Raw genomic sequence first — 13,796 nt, 5'->3', positions numbered from 1 at the left:
GGGTGCCCGTACTAGCATGTGAATTGCAGGGCATTTCTCAAATAGACGTCTTTTTTACACACACTCTTATATTTGGAAGGAACAATAAAGAAAGACAAGGGGCAATAACACTTGTTTTGCTATTCTATATTCCCCCAAGTCTCCCGATAAAAATGGTACCTCACTTGTGTGGGTAGGCCTAGCGCCCGCGACAGGAAATGCCCCAAAACACAACGTGGACACATCCCATTTTTTGACAGAAAACAGAGGTGTTTTTTGCAAAGTGCCTACCTGTAGATTTTGACCTCTAGGTCAGCCGGCACCTAGGGAAACTTACCAAACCTGTGCATTTGTGAAAACTAAAGACCTAGGGAAATCCAAGATGGGGTGACTTGTGGGGCTCTGACCAGGTTCTGTTACTCAGAATCCTTTGCAAACCTCAAAATTTGGTTAAAAAAAACATGTTTTCCTCACATTTTGGTGACAGAAAGTTCTGGAATCTGAAAGGAGCCACAAATTTCCTTCCACCCAGCGTTCCCCCAAGTCTCCCGATAAAAATGATACCTCACTTGTGTGGGTAGGCCTAGTGCCCGCGAAAGGAGTGGATTGCACAAGGGTCAATGGTAGTTCTTGCATGAGGGCTACTGTTAACCCTGGAGTGATCCATTCCTGAAGCAGGCACTAGGCGCAGACACACAAGAGGTGTTGTGTTTATCAGGACAAGTGGGGAAACACTGGGTGGTAGGAATTTTGAGGATGCCTGCACATCCCTGTAGTTTCTGTGATTAAAAAAGAAAGGAAAAATAGTAGTTTTAATCAATGTTTCACTTTTGCAGGGTATTCTGGGTATCCAAACACAAAACATTTACGTGGGCTGCCTTGGGTGTCTAGTTTTCAGAAATGTCTGCGTTTGGTAGGTTTCCCTATATGGCTGCAGAGCCCAGGACCAAATACTTAGGTGACTGTCTTAAAAAACGAGGCTGTTTTGTGGTAGGTCATTTTAAGGTCTCCACAATCCGTTTTGGGTACTTCCCTGTTGTGCTCACTTGCCCACTCACTAAAGTGAGGCAGTTTTTCGCTGGAGACTTAGTGGAACTTGGGGCTCCCTGCAGATCCCTGGACTTCTGCTCATTGGAACACAAGGCAAATGTGTTTTTTAAGCACATTTTGTGATTTCAAGGGCATTCTGGGTGAAGGAAAACTGGTGAGAACCACGCAAGTCCTGCACCCTTGGACTCCCCTGGTACTAGTTTGTTAAAGTTAACCCACCACTCACACTGGTTGGTTTTAGCACCTCCAGAAAGTATCTGAATATTGAAACCAAGCCTTCTGAAGGTGGGCCATAAAGCCGCGTCCAGGCACCAACCTCTTTATGGTCCATTCACGCACAACAAACAACCCTTTCATATCGCCAGCCAAGGGCCCAATCCAACCAATCACTGCACTCACATTAACTTACTGCTGCCAGACAAGGGCCCATCACATTCACACGCCACAGAATGGAATACATTTTACCACCTGTCAAGTAACTGCCTCCTTCTTCCTTAACTTTACCAAATGCAAGCGTAACAAACCTTTAATAATGACTCCTGTGACAGCCACCTGAGGCTCAGGAAGACATGTTTTTCATGCGCCTTTAACGCGCACTCTGTGCTAAATCCAACTCCTTCCAGTTTGTGGATGCAAGTTGGGGGTGTCCGAGTATGGCGTACAAAGCGATTCCTCGAACTGAGTGAGCATATCTCCCTTTGAAACTAAGGGAGACCTGCTGGGGATTTCTCATGCTGTTCCCTAAATAGAAGGTCATAGGCTATGAAAAAGGGTAGTGTTTGGTACATAGGGGAGTCCATGAGAATGTAGCTGGGACATATGCTAACATTATGTGCAGTGATGTGACTGTAATGCACTTATACAGCAAACTGAACATCTACTAACTTCTGATGGAGGATGAACATGAAAAGCAGGTCAAACACTGACCTATACAAGTCATTCTCCTTCAGTGCTGGGATGGCACCAAGGGGTTTGAATCCATAGGTGTAGATGATGTACATCTGTACTACCTTTACTATCTGCCTTCTACCTATGCAATAACCCTGTGAAGGCACACCTACCATAAGTTTTCCTTACCCATTCATGTCTCTGTTCTCATCAGAGTCCTGGCTAATCCTGTATAATTGCCAAGTGAACCTATACTAGTTTGTGGATGCAAGTTGGGGGTTTCCAAGAATGCCGTACAAAGTGATTCCTCTAACTGAGAGAGCATATCTACTGTTGAAAGTAAGGTAGACATGCTGGTGAAGAAAGGGTACTCCGTGACAATGTGGCATATGTTCTGTCCAATAGTATATGCAGTAGGGGGAATATAATGCATGTTAATTGAACAGAACACTGACCACGTTCTGACAGTGGATTTAGCTCTCAAGCAGTCCAAAAGGAAGTCCATGATGAAGTAAAATTCTGTGGCTCCTTGCCTAACGAAGCAGGGGCCCATGGACGTTTGGTATCCATGCACTGCCACTGAAAGGATTACCCAACAGCAGCTCAACCTCAGTCGATTTCCCAGAACTTTGCTTTAGTATGATACAACGTAAAGCAAGTATGCATACAGAGGCCTGGTTGTGATGGACACTGGGGACAGTAATACCGACTCTCCTGCTGCTTTCTATGCTTCGAGCAAACTTTACAGCGACGACATGGACGATCCTTTTTGGGTGTTTTAGGAATGCGATCAGCAAAGTGTCGCTCCTGCAGCCTTGCCACATCCTCCAGAACATATGAGGTGGAGGCTGCTGCTTCTGCTTCTGTAACAACAGTGAGGCTTTCAATTATAGACAACTGGAAGTCAAGGAAAGTCATGAGTCTTCCTGTGGTTGTCTGACGGTAAACAACATATGCATTATATGTTGCCATCTGAATCTGGTGGGTAAACAGTTTCTTGTACCAAGTGCAAGTTTTACGACACACATTGTATGGTTGAAGAACCTGGTCGTTCTTGTCCACTCCGCCCATGTACTTATTGTAATCAAGTATACAGATGGGCTTGTGGACTTCGGCAGTCTGACCCCAAACTGTGATGGGAGAAGTGCTCTCATCATGAATTGTAGTGAGCACGTATACATCACGCCTATCTAAGAACTTGACTGCGAGCAGTTTGTTAGAACGCAATGCAGTGCTCTCTGATTTCTGGAGCTTCTTACAAACCAGCTCCTGCGGGAATCCTTTGCGGTTACAACGAACTATACCGCAGGCCACAGTGCCAGCTTTGCAGAGCTCACTGAACAGCTCTACTCCTGTATAGAAATTGTCCACATAAAGGTTATAACCTTTGTGAAGAAGTGGCTGGACAAGTTCCCATACAATCTTACCTGTGACCCCCTAACGCGGGAGGGCAACCTACCAGGTTTAGGGTAGAGTGATTCCCTGTATACACTCTCAAGCTGTACACATAGCCAGAAGAGCACTCACACAGCACATACAGCTTTTTTCCATAGCGATCTCTTTTGCTCGCAATGTACTGTCTGAAAAGCAGCCGTCCTTTGTACAGGATCAAGGACTCATTGACTGCTATATTCTTTCCAGGAGTATAGATCTCTGGAAACCTGGCAGACAAATGTTCCACGACAGGCCCAATTTTGAACAACCTGTCATGGTCTGGATGGTCCCGGGGCAATGCAGCAGAATTGTCATTGAAATGCAGCATGTGCTGCAGTAGAAAAAACGATCTCTGCTCATGTATGGTGCGAAGATGGGGGTTACCCAAACCGTGCGAGTCGTCCAGTAGGACTGCAAGGTGGGTTTCTGCACTAACCCCATTTTGAGCGTAAGGCCCAAAAATATCTTCAACTCTGCCAGCGAAGTGGGAGTCCATTGGCGTGCCCTAGAACGGGGCCCTAGGGTGCCTCCACGCTCCCTCAGAAATTGGTCTGCACGCAAATTTGTTTGCTGCACAATTTCCTGAAGGAAGTCAACATCCAAAAATAGAAGGACGTAGTCGACCGGCAAAAAGTTCGCTGTATCGACTTTTCATCCAGCGTCACCAGTAAAAGGTGGAATTTGGGGCTGAACTAAACAGGGGGGCTGCCAAGAGAGCACTCTCTCTGTGCTTGTGGCCGCATGCACCTGCTCTCTGGGTTTGACTAACCCGATGTTGTCCCGCTGCACAGACTGTGCTTGCGAAGGGACAGCACGGCTGTCGTCATCCTCTCCTTCAGAATCACTGGAAGAGGTGTCAGATGGGACTCCGCCGACTGAAAAATCACTCCCAGATTCTACCCCATTGTCCTCTCCCTCAGATTCTGTCTCAGTATCTGCTGTCTCAGTCTCTGATCCTACATCATAGTTGTACTCTATAACCCGAGTTAGGGCTTGATCAGCAGTCATCCAACGAGACGCCATCTATGCTACTGGCTAAACCGTCCCTCTAGAGTTCTAGCCTACGTAGAAGGCAGATAGTCACAAAATTGCTCCTGGGTATGTGTCCAATAGGAAATGTTGTCCCCTTACCTTCGCTTCTTCTCCAATTCAGCAGATTATCTGAAGACACTGGAAAAAACAAAAAAGATAGTATTACTTCACCTTACCACATACCCATCATCACAGCCTTTAGCACTGGTGGCACCCAGTGCGACAGTCAGCTAAATACATATAAATGTATATCCTTTGCAGCAGGACAATAAACCATCTGCGCTACTTTGTCATCAAAACTGCCACTAGACAAAAGACAGAGATATATATATATCTTTTATATATGTGTGGTTTCCGTGTGTCTGTGTGTATATGTGTATATATATATATATATAATAGCAACCACATATATAAGTCTACACTTCCTCCAAATATTTGGAGGAAGTGTGGACTTGTATGTATATATATATATATATATATATATATATATATACACACACACATATAGATTTGTCATATATAGAGAGAGAGAGAAAGAGACTCTCTACATCACTTTTTTTTTTTCATACATGTGTGCTTTCCCTTGACAAAGCACACATGTATTAAAAAAAAAAAAATTACACAGGGCCGACCCCCCCAAAGAAGATCCCTGGTGCCTAGGGGCGTTTCCTGGCCATGGATCTATTTACACAGGGCCGACCCCCCCAAAGAAGATCCCTGGTGCCTAGGGGCGTTTCCTGCCCATGGATCACAGCCGTGCTGCGATCCATGGGCATGAAACGGTGCCAGGAAGTCATTGATGGAAAGGGGAGACTCTCCCCTTTCCATGGATGCTTCCCTGGCATCTTGGGAGGCCGTTTTAGCCTTTTTTTCCCCACCGGAGTAGGGAGAGGGCGCTTACCTGCTTCTCTCGCTGCTCCGGTGAGGAAAATGTGACGTCCTCGCGGCGCGCTGACGTCACAGAGGGGCGGGAGGGGGGTGGGTGGGGTTAGACGCGGAAGTTGTTCTGCGTCTCCCACGGGGGACTCGCACCAGGGGGGTAGTGCGGGTGTCTGCCAGTGGCCGACGCCCGCACCCAAGGGGTTAAATGGTTACATCCTATCAGAACACTCTCACATGGTAACTCAATCCATCAGGCTTTCCACGCGGTAAGCCTGAACAGCCCAGAGTTGTGCGCACGCGCCCCAAAGGGCAAAATGAAGATTCCGACGATACTAATGGTTCAATGCTAGATGGGAAACGTGATCAAGACAATACAGGCGATTAAATAGGTTTTCTGATTAGAAATCCCAGAGCAAGAGGAAGCACGTCCAAACCTGCCAGCGGAAAGAAAACAATAACAATGGAGTCGATGCCCGTGCGCACTGTAACCAAGAGGTTCCGATCCTGTGACTCCGAAAAGACTTCTTTGAAGAAAAACAACTTGTAACATTCCGAGCCCAACACTAGATGTCGGAAGAACTATGCATAGCATGTGTATCTGCAGCTACACATGCCATTGAACATACATATATATCTCCTACTGGCAGTTGCCAGTAGGTGGTTATCGTTAGGACATAGTTTTTATAGGAAAAGTGTTTTTTGTTTTGCTAATATCTTCAGCGAAATTTCAAAATAGTGTACCAGTCAATTCAGCTGCTGCCTGTAAAGTTTCGAGGTGATTCATCGAACAGAGGCCCCAAAACGTGTTTTCCCCCATTGCATTTTCCCATAGGGATTTTAGACACAACTACATTCCATTCCAGACAGCTAAACAAAATTACACCATATTTGGCAGAAAGATAGATCTTGGCCCAGAAAGATATATTTTTGTAATCTGCAGCAAATCTGTTCAGTAGGTTTGGAGTTTTTCAAAAAAAAAAATATGTATATCTAGAAATCCATGCACCAACAGCAATACACTGGTTGGCTGCACCCCGAGAGGAAAGTGGTGGATGCCGTTTTGTGGTTTGGGACACCGTTCCAGAGCAGGGGGGGGATAAAATTGTATATAAGTGACAAGGGACTGATGGAGGGTCTCAGAGGGAGCCCTCATGGGCAATCAATTGTCCAAAAACCACCACTACCTCCCGCACTTATTCACTCTCACACACACACACACACATTTAAGTGACTGTAAGGGTGTGTGAGTGCCTGTGTGGGTACCTCTGGTTGGGTCTGATTGGTGTGTGGTGGTCTGGTCTTGGTTCATGTATTTTAAATGCTTGGCGTAGTACTACCGTCAGCAACTAGATCAACTAATTATGATATCTCGCAAAATACTGCTAAAGTGCTTACTGCAGTACATAGCGTTACAATCATTCTTTATACTTGACAATCCTTGGCCACACGTTCGGTAAAAAGATGTGCTTGTATTCTTTATCTAAAAGAACAAGGCTTATACTTGTAAATCTAACATATACGGGAAGTATGAATTGTTTACAAAGTCAGTTATCTTACTGAAGTTAATGCAATCAGTAATGTCATCAGTGATGCCATTGCTTTTTTAATTTGTGGTCTCATCTATATAACGAGAGCTAATGAACTGTGAGTGAGTAGTTGTGTGTAGGTACGATTATGTAGCTTAATAAAACAGGTTCATTTAGGTTGTTTATTGTCAAGGACGCTTTTTGACAGTGTACATAAAGAACTGTGGGGGTCATTCCAACTTCGGCGGGCGGCGGAGGCCGCCTGCCAAAGTTCCCCCGCCAGAAGACCGCACCGCGGTCAAAAGACCGCGGCGGTCATTCTGGCTTTCCCGCTGGGCTGGCGGGCGACCACCAAAAGGCCGCCCGCCCAGCGGGAAAGCACCAGCAACGAGGATGCCGGCTCCGAATGGAGCCGGCGGAGTTGCTGGTGTGCGACGGGTGCAGTTGCACCCATCGCGATTTTCAGTGTCTGCCAAGCAGACACTGAAAATCAATGTGGGGCCCTGTTAGGGGGCCCCTGCAGTGCCCATGCCAGCCTGGTTCTGGCGGGGAAAACCGCCAGAACCAGGCTGGCGGGAAGGGGGTCGGAATCCCCATGGCGGCGCTGCTTGCAGCACCGCCGTGGAGGATTCACAGGGGCAGCGGGAAACCGGCAGGAAACCGGCGGGAAACCGCCGGCTTCCCTTTTCTGACCGCGGCTTTAACGCCGCGGTCAGAATTGCCCTTGATGCACCGCCAGCCTGTTGGCGGTGCATCCTCCAACCATGGTCGGAATGACCCCCTTAATGTTCCTTTTGATGTTGATTTTAGTGGTTGTATTTGGTTTTCTTAAGAAATGCTTTGGCACCCACCCAAAGTACGTACTAGTCACAGATGTTTGCCTTTATCTCGACCCTCTGTCTAGCTCCCTGTTTTTTTTATTCCAATCAGTGTATGGTCATCAGCTGAACACTGTGCCCAGTTGACCGGTACCAGTACCCTCTGGGAGTTGTGCTTCTGCCATGGCCATCAGGTTTAATCGTGATATTAGCAGATGGCCATACTTTGCATCCACCCAGTCCACCTGCTTTCAGAGTTCACAAAGTGTGGTTTTGGCTGTTCCCTGCTAGGAACAAACCTTGGATGTTCACATCAGCCTCTGCACATGGGATGAGGCCTTTGGCCATGTCCTGCACTCTACACTGCACCCCAAATTCGTGCCAGAGCGAGGGCGTAACCCTGTACCACACCCTCCATTCACTTTTTCAACCCATCTGTACATGCTGAGCTTAGCCTTTTATAACTCTCACTTGTGGTGGAGTAAGCCCCTATTGAAATGATTCCAGGAGTGTATTTTGTAGGCATTGCACAAAGACATCATGGCAGTCTGTTAACAGCAGGTGACATCACATAATTGCCTGGATGAGGTATTTTGTAGTTCTTTTACCCTTCCACACATTGGGGAATATGTATTAGCCTCCCCACTGTGTTCAAGGTTTTGTCAGCCGTCCCTTGCTGGTCAGCGGAGGGTGGTAAATGTTTAGCCTCCAGGGCCTTGCCCAAGGATGTGGGAATTTACCATTCTTCCTACTATGCTTAAGAGTGTGAGTGTTTGAGGCCATAGTTTATTTGTAAACCTTTGTTCTGGCCAGACCAGCAGGGGTCTATTTGAAGGCCCTTTGGATTTTGAATCCCATCTCAGCCTGTCATAACAGTTAATGGAGAGATCTGTTTAATATCTATATCATCACCCACTTAAGCATATTGCAGCATCACTTCTCCCACTGTGATTTTTAGATCAAGCCTACCAGCAACTTGCATGAGCTTCCAGCCCGCTCATTTATTATCATTGACTGTCTACCTGATTTGCATGCTTACCTATTTGTTGGCTTGATTCTTGTCCTTCTTGTGTTTGTCCTTCCCCTGGAGCACAGCCACTTCACCATATCTCTGATAACCTTTTTTTTTTGTTTATCTCTCCCCAGCTCTGTTTTTCAGAACAATTTATTTTCGTTTGCTTAAGCACTCCATGAGAATGCATGTTTCTAGCTCTTCTCTCCCCTTTTCTCCCGAGTGCTCCCCCCAAATACACACCCCTCGCTCTTTGTTGGTCTCTTGTGTACTTACCTAATACTTACCTAATCCACCCAACCCCCACGCACCATGTTGTTAATTTGTCTTGTCGCAAATGCATCCCCCATCCCAAAAGGATTGAAAAACAAACTCGTGGATTGGCCAATGCTGAACATCTCTCAAGCAGCACACAGTCCTAAAGGTTAAAAAAGCCTTTCTTTAATGTGTTGACTAATTATAGCTACTGCATTTCCGTACTCCGCTGTTAGCAAGCTGCACTCAAGTCTGCAGCTCTTCTCCACATACCTCTAGATACATTTTCGCCTTTTTCACCACTTTGTAGATGCAGTAGTTTCCCCTTCCTTTCTTTCTTGCAGAAAACAACCAAAGCGCAGTAAAACTGACTACAGCTCCCAGCAAGTGTTGTGTATAAGCAACTAATAAGCATGGTGGTTTCCTTGTCTCTTTCCCTCTTAAATCAACTGACAACAGAGCTGTAACTCATTGCAGTTAGCATGTAATGAAATTGACCTCACATCAAGAACTCGTCAGCAACCTCCTATTATGTCTCCAAGTTACAGCCAGAATGCCTAATTCCAAACTTCTTTCAGCTCACTTCAGATCTACGTATCTTATCACAGGAATTCGCCGTTCTTTAGACAAACATCATTATCACTTGATACCACTGCCAACCTCTCAAAAGCTGATACTCGATATGATTCTGCGCAGAGGGACAAACAAATGATCACTGATACAATGTTTATCTCCTTGCTGATCTCTTTTCTATGTTTAGCTCTGTGCCACACCAGTGCGGCAGCTTCCGCCTGTGGGCTGCCAGGTGAAAGTATTGGGTGGTTTCACAACTTTTCATTAATTCTCTTTAGTTTTTGTGATAAGAAGCTGGCAGAATCTTTCATTGTTAAATTGAATGGCCAGTGAGATGTGCTTGTATCAAATGAGCTATTTCACGGTGAACCTCACTCAACCTTGAAGCAGCTGCTTTGTACTCTGAAGCAAACAGCACGCTATGTTTTGGCTTAGAGGTGGCTTTGTTTTTTCCTAGCATAATTAAAAAAACAGAAAAGAAAATATGCGCCTTTGGTCAGCCTTTTTCATCCATTGATGTGTTGTAATGGCATTCACATTTTGCTATCGACCACCATAAAATACAGCTTGACACGATGAGTCTGCTGTCCTCAGCAATTTGTTGTCTATACTGTGTCTGACAGCATTTTGCGTGGGCACATACCCACATCCATCCGAAACATTTGCCTACTCCCGTGCCATGAATAGTAGGCAAAACTTTGTATTTAATTTTTCATTTTTTTTTTTTTTTTTTTACTTTAATTTTGTTTTGCAATTATACACATAACCTCGGACTGTGGTATTTTAGCGCTCTCCCTTGGGTGCTGCTCCACCCCTCCCTGTGTGCGCTCTGTTTTCTGCTTCTCCCTCCGCCTGTCCCTGTGCTCCAGGTTTCACTCGTCATCGTATACTGCTTTGACCCCCATGCTCTCACCTCGTTTTATTATTTCATCCCCTCTCTCCTTCCCCAGCCAGGCCCTCAGCGTTCATTGTTAATGAATTTGTGTGGATAATAGGCATGGTGTCATAAGGGGTGCTTGAGAGTGTGGGAAGCTTGCCTTGCTCGTCCCGTACAGTGTGGGTAAAAGAGAAACTTGTTTGTTCGGTAGGTGTCCAGTGCGGTTATTTTTCCCATTGCGACTTAGTGAGCAGTGCTTTTACCACCCACGTTGTTTTTTTTGTTGTTTTTTTTGCTTATTTCATTTTTCTTTTCTTCAGGTCTCGAGAACGAGGGCTGGTTCGATCCGTGGACTCTTCTTAATGCCTTCCGTCAAAAAGCCCTATCCATGGGGGTTTGGCAGTGCCATGGAGAGGTGACAGGTAAACATAAACAGGTGGCACAATCTTGACACTTGCTATTGCCATTTAAATGTTTCGTTTTCCCATCCATATATATAGCATAATGCATGTCATTGCTGAATAAATAAGCGACCAATGCATACAGCTAATGTAAAAACATAATTTTGAGGTTTTATCAACATGTTTGAAATATCCTAATGCTCGCAACAAAATGAAATGAGGACCGGAAATGTAAACATTGTGAATCAGATGCAGCACAAAATGGTGATAGTCCGTTTTACACAGAATCTAAGATCACTGCTAGTCACCACTATCAATGTAAATTAAAATACTTTGATAAACGTCTTAAAAACTGACTGACACAGATGCAGTCTTGGTTTGAAAGACCTACAAGAGTAAACAAATAAGGTTCCCCTATTGGGCGATAGAATGACTTTTTTTTTTTTTTTTTTTTTTTTTATAAATCATTCCCTCATGTTAAATAATGCAAGACTTAGATTTAAATGTCTTTCAAGACTGTAAACTCATCCCACAAATGCAACAGGTGGATTTTCGCACGCTGTTACTTTTCATCTGTGCATTGAAAGTGATATCGCTAATACTGATTCTGAATGTTTTGGGACATAGCCAATATTAGATACCTCTGGGGGAAGCATTATGATAGGTAGAGACCAAAACAAACCCTAGCTTCATAATCTGCAAGGAATTATAGCCAGATATATAACTAAATCATTTTTGTAATGTAATATTTCTTTTAAACCTGTTTGTGGGCCCTGGGTCTAGAAACCAGAGCTCATCAGGTTCATATCGTCCTGTGACCCTTTTGAGAAACTACCCAATATTTCATTGTGAGTTGGAAGAAATCGCTTCTCACAGTAGTCAACCCTTTCCTATCGCAGCCAACCTTGCACAAATTGTGAAAACAAAGGCGAGCAGAGTAATCACACAATTTGTCAGCAAAGGTTTCACCACATTCTTATGGCAGATCTCGCATAAGTGCTGTGATGTATTCTGACGAGGCTTCCCACCAGAGAGACCTCCGTTTTCTCTTGTTTATTATTCAATTTCCCAACAGTGTTGGTGTTGATGACATTTATAATTGTGGAACAAAAAACCTCATATTTCATTAAAATAAATGTACTCCTGTTATTTCAAAATAAATTTTAATTTATTGAAATAGACAGCTCTGATGATTAAGACAGATTTGCAGATTTGAAAATGACCCTTTAGTTGTAGGCGTCAATGTTCTTTTAACCGGTGTATCGACCTTCCATGTGTATTTTGGGAGCTCTTCCTGAAAGTCCTGATTTTTGCTTAGGGCCAGGTTAATTGTTGGACAGTTTAGCTTTGATGTCCTTGTTTTTTGCAGATGGTTAGAAAATTCACCCATTTTCGTTTGAGTGTCTTTTTGTGGACTCATTGGTGACTTTTTGTGCCTTTTTTAGCTACCAACAAAGCAACTTTACAGATTGAAGTAGTTGGGTATTTATTGAAAACACTAGCTGAAGAGTCGATTTCTTGCTTCTCTTGCACACTTTGATACAGGATTGACATTTGAGCTGAGCTTGGCAGCTGGCCAATCCATTAGTGTTTTCCTTGATTTATTTTACCGTTAGCAGTCAAATAGCACAAATTACACTTACCTTGCCACGTTGTATGGCAACTCCAAGGGACGGGAGCTTCAGCTACTTTCCATAATAATGTTTAAAGGAAAAATGATTGATTCTTGTTTTAACAGATCTAAATTGAATTAAAAAAAGCAATAACCTTTGTGTATTGTAATTCTGGGAGAAAGTATGCATGGTGTATTACTTAATATTTTGTGATATTTAGATCGGAGTATCAACCGAATTCTTAAATATCGTTCAAAGTGACCATGTGGTATTTCCGAACAAAGGTCTGAGGTCTCCTTACGAGCCTCTCTGCTGGCCGTCGGTGGGCTGTAGCTTTGTCCTCTGGAACTTGACTTCCGATTAAAAATAGACTCATAATGATCCAAGTTTCATTTAAGGGATAGTCTTCTTAAGATTAATGTTGAATTGAAGATGTAGTGTGTGACGGAATTCTTCCTAGTAGGAGCAGAAGTCTGTGAGATAGTCTGTGAAAAAGTGCTAAAATGGGGCCAAAGTTAAATCATTAACATCAATAGAGTGTCAGAGAGAGCAGAGCAGTCCTTCACTGAGTTAACAAATTTATACTTAACCCCTTCGCTGCCAGGCCTTTTCCCCCTCCTGTGCCAGGCCTTTTTTTGCCTATTTGGGGCAGTTCGCGCTTAGGCCCGCATAACTTTTTGTCCACATAAGCTAACCAAGCCAAATTTGCGTCCTTTTTTTCCAACATCCCAGGGATTCTGGAGGTACCCAGACTTTGTGGGTTCCCCTGAAAGAGGCCAAGAAATTGGCCAAAATACAGGGAAAATTGTTTTTTTCAAAAAAATTGGAAAAAGTGGCTGCCGAAGAAGGCTTGTGGTTTTTCCCCTGAAAATGGCATCAACAAAGGGTTTGCGGTGCTAAACTCAGCAGCTTCCCAGCTTTCAGGAACAGGCAGACTTGAATCAGAAAACCCAATTTTTCAACACAATTTTGGCATTTTTCTGGGACATACCCCATTTTTGCAATTTTTTGTGCTTTCAGCCTCCTTCCAGTCAGTGACAGAAATGGCATGAAACCAATGCTGGATCCCAGAAACCTAAACATTTCTGAAACGTAGACAAAATTCTGAATTCAGCAAGGGGTCATTTGTGTAGATCCTACAAGGGTTTCCTACAGAAAATAACAACTGAAAAAGAAAAATATTGAAATTTAGGTGAAAAAAACATAAATGTTTCTCTACGTTTTACTCTGTAACTTTTCCCTGCAATGTCAGATTATCGAAAGCAATATACCGTTACGTCTGCTGGACTCCTCTGGTTGCGGGGATATATAGGGCTTAAATGAGCTGCACCCTGACGTGCGTTTTCATTCTATACCGGGTATACAGCAATTAATTTGCTGAAATATAAAGAGTAAAAAATTGCTATCAAGAAAACCTTTGTATTTCCAAAAAGGGCACAAGATAAGGTGTTGAGGA

At 44.1% G+C, this 13,796-nt stretch overlaps 1 protein-coding gene across 7 annotated transcripts in view; it reads left to right on the top strand.

Moving 5' to 3' along the window:
- Positions 1-13,796, top strand: part of FOXRED1 (FAD dependent oxidoreductase domain containing 1) — a 942,813-nt gene that overhangs the window by 318,351 nt on the left and 610,666 nt on the right. For all 7 annotated transcript variants that reach the window (XR_011201503.1, XR_011201504.1, XM_069224511.1 and 4 more), the window contains one exon: positions 10,647-10,748. Coding sequence is in view for 5 of the 7 variants with exons in the window: in XM_069224511.1 (XP_069080612.1) it covers positions 10,647-10,748 (102 nt within the window). In the remaining 2 variants the exon portion in view is untranslated. The remainder of the gene's footprint in view (positions 1-10,646; positions 10,749-13,796) is intronic.

This window comes from Pleurodeles waltl, chromosome 3_1 (genome assembly GCF_031143425.1).
Source record: "Pleurodeles waltl isolate 20211129_DDA chromosome 3_1, aPleWal1.hap1.20221129, whole genome shotgun sequence".
Lineage (NCBI taxonomy): Eukaryota > Metazoa > Chordata > Amphibia > Caudata > Salamandridae > Pleurodeles > Pleurodeles waltl.
This window is presented reverse-complemented; position numbering and strand designations above follow the sequence as displayed.